The sequence below is a fragment of the Coturnix japonica genome, chromosome 1 (genome assembly GCF_001577835.2).
Source record: "Coturnix japonica isolate 7356 chromosome 1, Coturnix japonica 2.1, whole genome shotgun sequence".
Classification (NCBI taxonomy): Eukaryota; Metazoa; Chordata; class Aves; order Galliformes; family Phasianidae; genus Coturnix; species Coturnix japonica.
The window spans coordinates 151,498,028-151,507,945 of NC_029516.1; the positions used below are offsets into that span (position 1 = coordinate 151,498,028).

A 9,918-nucleotide genomic window follows, 5' to 3' on the forward strand; every position below is an offset into this window, starting at 1 on the left:
AGTATTTATTAGAAGCCAAAGGAAGGCTGCTAAGGTATCCTTCAAATGCTTTTGAGCCTGATGAGTTCAAAGGCAGGGACTGTCTCCAGGCAGAAGGTGACTCAACAACGCTGCTTTCAAACCCAACCTGGGAACTTACGGTATGGAATAGCTGAGATTTTGGGCAAGAACTGTTTTGTGGAGAACTGGGCCACAGAAATGATCAGGGGGCTGGAGCACCTCCCCTATGAGGACAGGCTGAGGGAGTTGGGTTTGTTCAGCCTGGAGAGGAGAAGTTTGCGGGGTGACCTCATTGCAGCCTTTCAATACATGAAGGGAACCTGCACCCAGGAGGGGAGTAAACTCTTCAAAAGGGCTGACAATAGCAGGACATGGGGAAATGGAACCAAGTTGAAAGAGGGAAGATTTAGGTTGGATGTTAGGGGGACGTTCTTCACTAGGAGAGTGGTTAGGCCCTGGAACAGGCTGCCCAGGGAGGTTGTGGATGCCCCGTCCTTGGAGGTGTTCAAGGCCAGGTTGGACGGGGCCCTGGGCAACCTGATCTAGTAAATGTGTATGTTTGGTGGCCCTGCCAGGCAGGGGGGTTGGAACTACATGATCCTTGAGGTCCCTTCCAACCCGGGTCATTGTGTGATTCTGTGAGAACTGATCATCTCAATGAATACAGACGGACACACCATCAGGACATACAGTGGTATCTGAGGATAAGTACAGTAAGTGATAGCAATTATACAGCACCGCTGCGCTTCTTTCTTTCTCTGCTATAAATTTAGCTTAAATTCTAGACACCCGAGTTACATAAAATTTACTCATAGAAGCACTTTGAACTCGAGCTTTCAAATAAGGATCATGATCAAGAAAACAAAAATCAAGTCAAAAAGGACGTACAGTAGAAAATTTCAGATATGTGATAGGAATTAAGTTGTCCTTAAGACATGACAGACACTGACATCTCTAATTCTTTTAAATGAATCTAAATTTCACTCTAGTGAGTATCCATTCTACTGTTACTTATTCCTGTGTTTAATCTGCTTGGCGCCCACAAAAGACTCATCTCAGCTCCTGACCTGTCCCAAAAGCAGGGATGCCAGCTTCAGCTCCAGCAGAGTTAACGTGGTTATCCGGCACAGTCTTGAGCTCAGCCACAAAAGGATCCAGTCAGCAGACTGGGAGATAACCCTGGAGGATCCGCTTCTCCAGAACTGCAAATACCCTATTCCAAAATAATTACTCCGCTTCAGGAGCAAACATTCTCCTGAGAGCGGGGGGACCTCAGCAGGGCTGCTCTAACTAATCCCAGTGAAGCTCAGGCTGTCAATTCTCCTCTCCCCCCCACACACAGAGGGAGATATTTAATTCCCCCTCCCCCCCCCCCCATCTTGGGCACGCTATAACATAAGGAAGGATGGATGACGGCTCAGTTTGCACCGGGCATCGACATACCTAACCTTTCCCTGTTTGGAGCTCCGATGGATTCAGGCCAGGGGCTGAGGAAGCAGCAACAAAGCCAGCGAGCAGCACGGGCAGCTGAGGCATGGGTTTAAATGAATGAGGAGCCACAGGAAGAGCCTCGGTGGAGGAGAAGGGAAGGAGGAACCCACCACGCCTCCTCCTGCCCTGAGAAGCAACTGCTTCAAGAAAAGATGGGAATTTTTAGCTACTTCCTAACGTTTCCCAGCGTTACCCAGAAGCGTTGAAGTTAAAGAGCTCCTCACACGCGATATTACTGCGAGGAAGCTCTACCATCGTAAGTTCAGCAAAAAATTAAAGGAAAGATTAGTTCGCATCGGGGGAATGTCTGCTTCAAGGCACCGCCGCCGCTGAGCCCGACCCGCAGCCAGCCGTCCCCACCCAGACAATAGCAGAGGTGGGGATCCTGCACAGACACCACACGCGATCCTAAGGGCCGATCGCAGAAGTCCATCTCGGTGATAGCACTGGAGGTGAGGAGCACCCTTAGGAGAAGTCAGCGCACACTGACACGGCCTGAGCCTTTCATTCCTGTGAACCCTCATCTGATTCGAGCCCCGCTGAGGTTCCAGCACGGCTCCCACCCCTTTCTCTTCCCGTTACAGAACCTCAAACACAACAGGGGTGGGATGAGCTCCCAGCCCAGCCCCGTTGCGGAGCGATCCCTGCCGGGGGGCAGACGGGCCTTCAGCCCCACATCGCCCCGGTGGTGCCTCCGACTGAGCCAGCCGCCAATTCGGCGCCTACCGACACTTAGACACAGCACGGCAGGCTGACTGCGGGCGGAGCGGGCCGGGAAGCCCCACAGGAGGCGAGGAGCGGCCCCGGGATGGGCGCACGGCTCCGGCCCGGCCACAAAAGGCGGCGGCACCATTGTCCGCTCCGTGGCCCCGGGGGCGGCAGTGCCGGGGGCCGCCCCCCTCCCCGTCCCACCCCCCGCTCCCGTCGGCCGCGCCCGAGTGACGGAGGCTCCGCGGCGCTTCCCCCCCCTCCGGCCGCCTCTTCCCGCCGGCAGCGCCGCGAGCGCGGCCCGGCCCCGGCCCCGGCCCCGGCCCCGGCCCCTCCTCTCGCCGCCCGCCCGCTGCCGGAGGAGGAGGAGGAGGCGGAGGCCAGGCCCCGCCGGCCCGTCGCCTACCTCCACGTCGCGGCCCTTGTTCTTGAAGCTCTTGATGCGGTGGTTCTCCAGGCCGGCGGAGGCGGCGGCGTTCTCGGCCATGGCGGCGGCTGCTCCCGGCGGCTGAGGCGGCTCCGGCAGCGGCTGGAGCGAGGGGCGGGGGGGAGCAGAGCGGGGCGGGGGACGCGCCGTGACGAGCGCGCGCCGCGGGGGGCGGGAGGAGAATGGCGGGAGGGGGAGGGGAGGGGGGGAGGGGGCGCGCCGCCGTTGCCCAGTGACTGCCAGAGCGGCGGGCGGCACGCAGCCAATCACAGCGCGGATCCGGCCGCTAAGCCCCGCCCCCTGCCCGCCGCGCTTGCGCCTTTGGGGCTGAAGGACGGAGCGCGCTTCCCGGTGTGCACCGCGTTGGCGCGGGGCGTGCTGGGAGGTGTAGTCCGCAGCGGGCGGCGGCCTCGCACGTGGAGCGGGAGGAGCCGGCAGCGCCGCGCCAAGGCCTGAGGACACGGGGAGCGACACGAGTGTGGGAGCACAGTGCGGACAGACGGAGCTACAGCTAATGAGGGAACACGGCCATGTGCGAACTGCGGTGTGAGGGACTGAGGGTGCGCTGAGCGCCGCTGTGTGAGAGCGCTGAGGTGAGGATGGGGCGGACAGTGAGAGGGTGATGTGGGGAATCGGCGTCACCAGGGTTGGAAAGGACCGACATCATCAAACAGTCCAACAGCTCTGTTACCAACCGCTCTGTTACCAACAGCTCTGTTACCAACAGCTCCCACTGAGCCACGGCCCTCAGCACCACATCCAATGTTCATTGAGCACCACCATGGTCGGTGACTCCACCACCTCCCTGGGCAGTGCATTCCAATGCCTGACTACCCTTTCCGAGAAGTAATACTTCCTAATGTCCAGCCTGAATCTCCCCTGGCGCAGCTTAAAACCATTCCCTCTAGTTCTATCACTAACAACACAAGAGAAGAGGCCAACCCCCAGCTCACTACAACCTCCCTTCAGGAAGTTATAGAGAGCTGTAAGGTCTCCCCTGAGCCTCCTCCAGGCTGGACATTCCCAGCTCCTTCAGCTTCTCCTCAAGAAGAGCATGTTTCTTGGAAATAGCACCCAGTTCCCTCAGAAACCTCAAGCCATGTCACATTCACACCCAGCCACGTCAAGGTGGCTTCTAGGCCTGACACTCGCTGCTGTGAAGGAGAATGGGATCCAGCTGCCCAGCTGTCTTCAGGAGAGCTGCCGAAGCAGATTCAGTAGCTGAGAACTTCTCTTTGCCCGCCAAGGAAGGTGGTGCGGCCGCCAGCTGCGGTTGCTCAGAGCCGCTTGGACATCAGAGCAGTGCCGGCGCAGCCACTGCCAGACAGGGGTGTTGCGTTTATCCTCTGGAGGAGCTGCTAGCCATTGCCACGAACAAAGGGACTTTGTTCAGATCCATTCAACATAACCTATGAGGTAAAGTGGAAAACTTGTGAATAAAAAATGGGAAGTGTACTGAGGCTGAGGCAACTCAGCTTACCAATCCGTAAACCTACACCCACCAAATAGGTGGTATGTTTATATACAGTGGTGGTGATCATAGTATGGAGTTGCAGAGGTTGAAAGGGATCTCAAGAGATCCCAATTGCTACCACAGACTCCAAATCAGAATCACAGAATCATAGAATAACCCAAGTTGGAAGGCACCCCTAAGGACCATTGAGCCCCATTTCTTCCTGCTCATCATATAAGCCTGTCAGTTGCTGCGGTGCATTGGGTGAGTTTTAGTATACACTCAGGAATTGGATACCTCTTAGAGCTGTATGGCAGTTTGATTAGTTTTACTGCCTGAATAAAGCTTCTTGGTGGAGCTGTTGACTAGATAATTAAACTTGCTTGTGCTCAGAGTAAAAACAGTCTGATGTAGTTCAGCAAATACTGCTTTTTGGCACTATAATTAGCAGACACTGCTAAAGGGTGAGGAGTGGGTACTTTGCTGCTTTGGAAACCGAACAAATGATACAGCTCAGGGTGGCTGTTATTCCTCACATTTTGAAGTACTTTCTATCACTGATGTCAGTGTTATCTTGATAGGATAAGTTATGTTCTTACCTCATGGTGACTAGGACTTAGTAATGATCATGAAGTCCTGGTGAAGACTCAAACCTTGTCAAATGCCATCGTAGAAGGTGAGATAACACGCACTGAAGGAGAGGTAAGATAGATCCACCGCAAGAGAAACAAATTGAAAGTTGCTGTGTGTGAAGATACACATGCAGGTAGGAAAATTCCCCATCTGAAAATGAATCTGGGAAAGTGTTGGGGAAAATACAGCTTTTTTCCTGTTCTTATGCTTTTCTTAAGGCATCCATTGTAATACTGATGCAATACTGACTATGATGAGCTTTTGGTCTGACCTAGCATTATCCTTATCAGCCATACCACAATGAATTTGATACCCAAATACAATTCCTGTTGCCACTTTGCCTGTCTCACACCAGGGTCCACGTTCTTCAGTAATCCACACTAGAGGCATCCTACCTAGCGACACACTCCAGTCTGGGGTGAAAAATGCAACTCTTTGGGCTGAAAGCTCAGCTACGGTCTAGGATGGCTTACACAAGGATACTGGCCACATTAGGAGCATGTACTTCATGAAATTTGGCTTCCTGGTGTCCATTCAGAGTCCTTCAATGGTATCTCAATGGGCCTAGCAGTCTTAAGTATGTCTCTACTGCAGTACAACGTGTGCTGCTTCCCACAGGCAGCATAGCCATAGCTCTTTGCAGGACCAGTCATCCCCACTTTAGTATAGTTACAGCAACAGAGGGTGAGCTGGAGCTCAGGGAAACCAGGACCCTCCTGAGGCCACCTCTGCCAGGGTCCATACTGGTGAGTTATAGGGCCAAGTATGGGCACAGCTCCATCATAGCTCAGCAGAGACTAAGGACAAGAGCCCTGCTTACAAGCAGTCCCCGCCAGCACTCCTCACATCTCAATCCTTTCGTTGATCCAAAGCCAGCCAGCTGCGCTGTCAGAGCTGGCCCTGGGCCCAGCCAACCCCAGGAGGAGGAGGAGAATGTCCTTGGTGCCAGAACACACACCTGGAGCTGCAGATACCTCCTGACATCTGACTTCCAGGCCACTGCAGAACCAGAGTGGTCACTGGGATGTATGCCAGGGCCCTAGGCCAGCCCTTAGAAATTTAAGGTGGATAACAATCAGTGATGTGTGCCATCCTACCCACAGCTTTGGGTATAGAGATATAGTTTGCAGAGCCACGGGTCTTCCAGTTTCCTGGGGTTTGGCATTAGGATGTAAATATTGGAAAGCTGGGCTAAGCAGGGCTGTGAGCAGCAAAAATTGATGGGCTGGCTGATTTCCCTGGCATAAACATCTCTGTGTGGTCTGCTCCATAGCCCAGACCCTCCAGTACAGGCAGCTTGGGGATGCCCAGCCCCAAAAAAGGAGCAGGAAATTCCTGACACAGATGAAGCTGCATCTGAAGAAGACAGCAGAGGGATGTTTACAGGAATGGTCCCTGAGGGCCTAGGAAACACTGTCTGCAGGATAGCTCTCTTAATTTATATTTCCAAGTGGATAATTTATTGGTATAATTGGGAGTTTGCTTTCTTCTCCTGATTACAGATGCGCAGAACACCGCAGTAGAGGCAGTGAGAAAGAAGTGTGTCTGGAAGGGAGATAACTGCAAAGAGCTCTACAGCAGGGAAAATAACATCATTGGATCTGGGAAACTCTGCAGGGATAATGAAAACCTTCTTTAAACATAGTGGTCACAGGGTATGGGTTGCCACATTCCTCACCCTCTGCAGCAGGAGAGGTTTGGTTCTGCTTCATGGCAAAGGGGAAGCCTGTCTGTCTTTGAAGCTTTTGGACTCAACCAGCCGGCATGGGAAGAACCACAGCTTGCTCCCACCAGTGGGTGCTGCTCCCCTTGACCTAAAACTGGCACTTGGTTACAAGGAGACCTGAATGGATGAAGGAGCATGGGCAGAGGTTAAACCAGACAGCTTTGCTCTGAAGACTTTAATACAACTGAGTCAATCTGCCATGGCTGGACCACACTGATGTCATTTGCACCAGCTCTGCATGGCTGCAAGGAGGCAGGCTGACAGTGCAACACATTGTGTTGCGGTTAGAACACGTGCATGGGGTAGGAGTGAGCTCTAACACCTCCTAATCATAATGCAAACTTATGCTGAGTGCCCCATGGACTGCCAGCTTCCTGAAGCCCCTGGTGCTGCGACACTGCTGTTTTGATCAGCTACTATGTGGTATACATTAACTAGCACACATTAATGTCCTGGGATTGATGGGGAAATTGTGGTCAGACCCACCACAGCCAGATACTTTTAGCTAGCCCAGATTTGATTAACCAGCACGTGTTACCATCACAAGGCGTGATGCCCAATTTTAGACTTTGGCACAGGTCAGTGATACATTTTTTCTCCTAAACACCATCTCTGAGAGCTACAAGACTTACTACCTGTGCTGTAGGAAATGGGCATTTTTTATCAGGAACATCTCAATTTAGAATTGCAGTGCCACCAAAGCAGTTTTTAGTGCTCACGTCATCAAAGGTTATCGAGAGCCTTGATGTGATTTCACTAGCTCAGACTGAGAACTTTTCTTGTGAGCAAAGGCAATTTTAGGTGAATAATTACTGCAGCAAAGGTGAAGATTTACTGGGGTGGCTCAGGATGCTTCTAATCCCCCTGATGCCGGGAAGCAGGATGCATCACCATGTTGTGTGTATGTCATTCAGCCACTGCCTCCTGCACTGTCTCACAGATTGGGCTGTTAATGCGGCTCTGATTACAGCATCCTAAGAGTGGCGGATTTGCTTCCATGTTCTTGCATCACAGTATTAACCTGCCCTGACATTGCTTCCTTCCAGGGACCTGAGGTCAGTTCACTGCAGAGTTTACACCCAAGTGTACAACAGACATAGAGGCACATCTCAGTAACTTCTGTTCTGCATAACAAGCCTTAGTTTCTACTCCTAAATATGTTGTGTGTGTATGTGTGCATATATATCACATGTAGAATATCACAGATGCAGTGCTGTGTCTATGTGTATTAAGCCCCCCTTCCCCTTGTGTGCCTTAATGGGAGAAAACTCAAGTGTAGTTCTGTTTCTGGTATCGAGTCATACCCACCACAGCTGGACATATTGCTACCACATCCTGCTCATTGGAGGAGACATTCTGCATATTTAAAGCCTGTAAATAATTGCACATTCGGTACTGTGCTGTTAAGAAAAACATATAATGCTCTTGTAGTCTCAGCAACTTCAGTGTGTAAGAAGTCAGCAAAGCAGCTAGTGGTCCCCAGGCTCACGCATCAAAGCATTTAGCTGCTTTCACGTGATTATTGACAGAAATGGCAACTTTTATTTTAAAACCACCCATGATCTGATCTCGAGATCTATTTGGATCTTCAGTCCCCATGGCAATAGCATCTTAAATCCTGAAAATAACAACGTTCACAGCTATTTTGACTGGATAAACCAGACGACACGCGCATAAGGCTAAACATATGGGTACATGTTTGCAGTGAGAGGATTTCTTTTCAGCCATGAAAGTAAATAGCTATTTTCTGAGCACACAGAGAGATCTGCTCTACCGGGTCAAACGTGTCAAGTGCGGGAGTGCTATTTTTACATTGCCACTTTTTAAAGTAGGCCGGCATTCATCTTTTTGAATGGCTTCCTGATGGTATCAGATGTGTTCCGTGTACTGTGAACCCATTCGGCTTTAATCTTCTCAGCAAAATACCACTGAAATGGTGACATGGGAGAGGAGAGGTAGCAAAATGGATCCTGGCCTCACTTTGTATCTTTATGTGTTTCCCCTTCGGACTGAAGCGTTTAATCACAATAGGAAGGCCTGTCGGGCTGTTTCTGTTACGCATAGGAACCTGTTTTGATTCCTGATGCTGCCTCAAGTATTTGGAGATAGCATATGACAATGCAAGAATCATCCATTCAGGCAGTTTCTTTGCTCACAGCTCTGCCTTACTGATGAACCTCAGCTTCATCCTGGCTGTGTGGATGAACCTTATCCACAGGCCACTGGGAACCACATGGAGCTCATCTCCCTGTCACCTGGAGCCCATCCCAACAAGATCTCCATTATAGGAGATATAGGGCATGGTGTCCCTCTTTGGTGCAGTGATGACTCCAGTCCCAACAAATTTCCCATAACTACGTATATTTTCTATATTTATGTCTTGATATGCTTAGACTCCCTATTGGTTGTTCCCTCTTGTAAAGCCATTGGTGCTTCTTGGAAGCACATATTGATGGGTGCCTATTACTTATCAAGCTCTGTTGCATGTATTTTGTGGAGTCCCCTCATGGAAACCAAGAGCTGCAGCCAATGTGTAGGAAAATGGGAAAAGAAAGGGTGAACCTCACACCAGTGGTGATCAGTTATCACCATGATATCAGTTATATCAGATATAGATATCTAATATATATATAGATATCTGATATATAGATATATATATATCAGTTATCAGTCATGAAAGCCCATTGTAACAGCATTATCAGGGGTTTCCAGGTGTAGGGTTTGAGAATAACATAAGAATGATACAGGGCATTCATTTGCAGCCTGGAGGCACTGTTACAGTTGACTCTATTCCTGTCCCAGCATTGTCTGATGGACAGCATCACTCCAAGGCAGTGAAATCCTAACTGTTATTAAAAAGGATTCACCAAGTGCTGTTTTCCAGCAACATGTGATGGGTTATAACAGTTCTGGGTGGGGAGAGGGAGAGGGAGAGGGAGAGGGAGCTTCCTTCCTTCTTCCTCCCTTCCTTACCTTCCTCCTTCCCTTCTTCCTGTCTTCTTTTTCTTCCCCTTGCCCTTTCCCTTTCCTCTCCTTCGCTCCTCTCCTCTCTCCTTCCTCTCCTCTCTTCCTCATCTCCTCTCTCTCCTCTCCTCTCCTCTCCTCTCCTCTCCTCTCTTCCTTCCTCTCCTCTGCCTCTCCTCTCCTTCTTCTCCTCTCTCTCCTCTCCTCCCTTCTCTCCTCTCCTCTCCTCCGCTTCATCTCGCTTCCTTCTCTTTTCCCCTCTTTCTTCTCGTTTTCCCCTTCTTCCTCTCCTTTTCCGCTTCTTTCCCTTCATTTCATTCCTTCCTCCTTCCTTCCTTCTTTCCCTTCCTTTCTTTCCCTTTCCTTTCCTTCCCCTTCCTTTCCTTCACTTCCCTTCCTTCCCTTCCTTCCTTCTTCTTCCTTCCTTCCCTTCCTTCCTTCCTCCTTCCCTTTCCCTTCCTTTTCCTCTTCCCTTCCCTTCCTTCCATTCTCCTTCGCTTCCCTTCCCTTCCCTTC

At 51.0% G+C, this 9,918-nt stretch overlaps 1 protein-coding gene and 1 long non-coding RNA gene across 2 annotated transcripts in view; one reads left to right on the top strand and one right to left on the bottom strand.

Moving 5' to 3' along the window:
* The window catches only part of KPNA3 (karyopherin subunit alpha 3), a 43,187-nt gene extending 40,404 nt beyond the window's left edge, over positions 1 to 2,783 (bottom strand). The window contains exon 1 of the mRNA XM_015851831.1: positions 2,606 to 2,783. Within this exon, the coding sequence (XP_015707317.1) occupies positions 2,606 to 2,686 (81 nt within the window). The 5' untranslated portion in view covers positions 2,687 to 2,783. The remainder of the gene's footprint in view (positions 1 to 2,605) is intronic.
* A 788-nt stretch (positions 2,784 to 3,571) lies between these two features.
* LOC107308168 lies at positions 3,572 to 9,308 on the top strand. Its single transcript, XR_001552669.1, has 2 exons — positions 3,572 to 4,042; positions 6,215 to 9,308. It is a non-coding gene; the product is annotated as an uncharacterized LOC107308168 (long non-coding RNA).
* Positions 9,309 to 9,918: the final 610 nt, after the last annotated feature.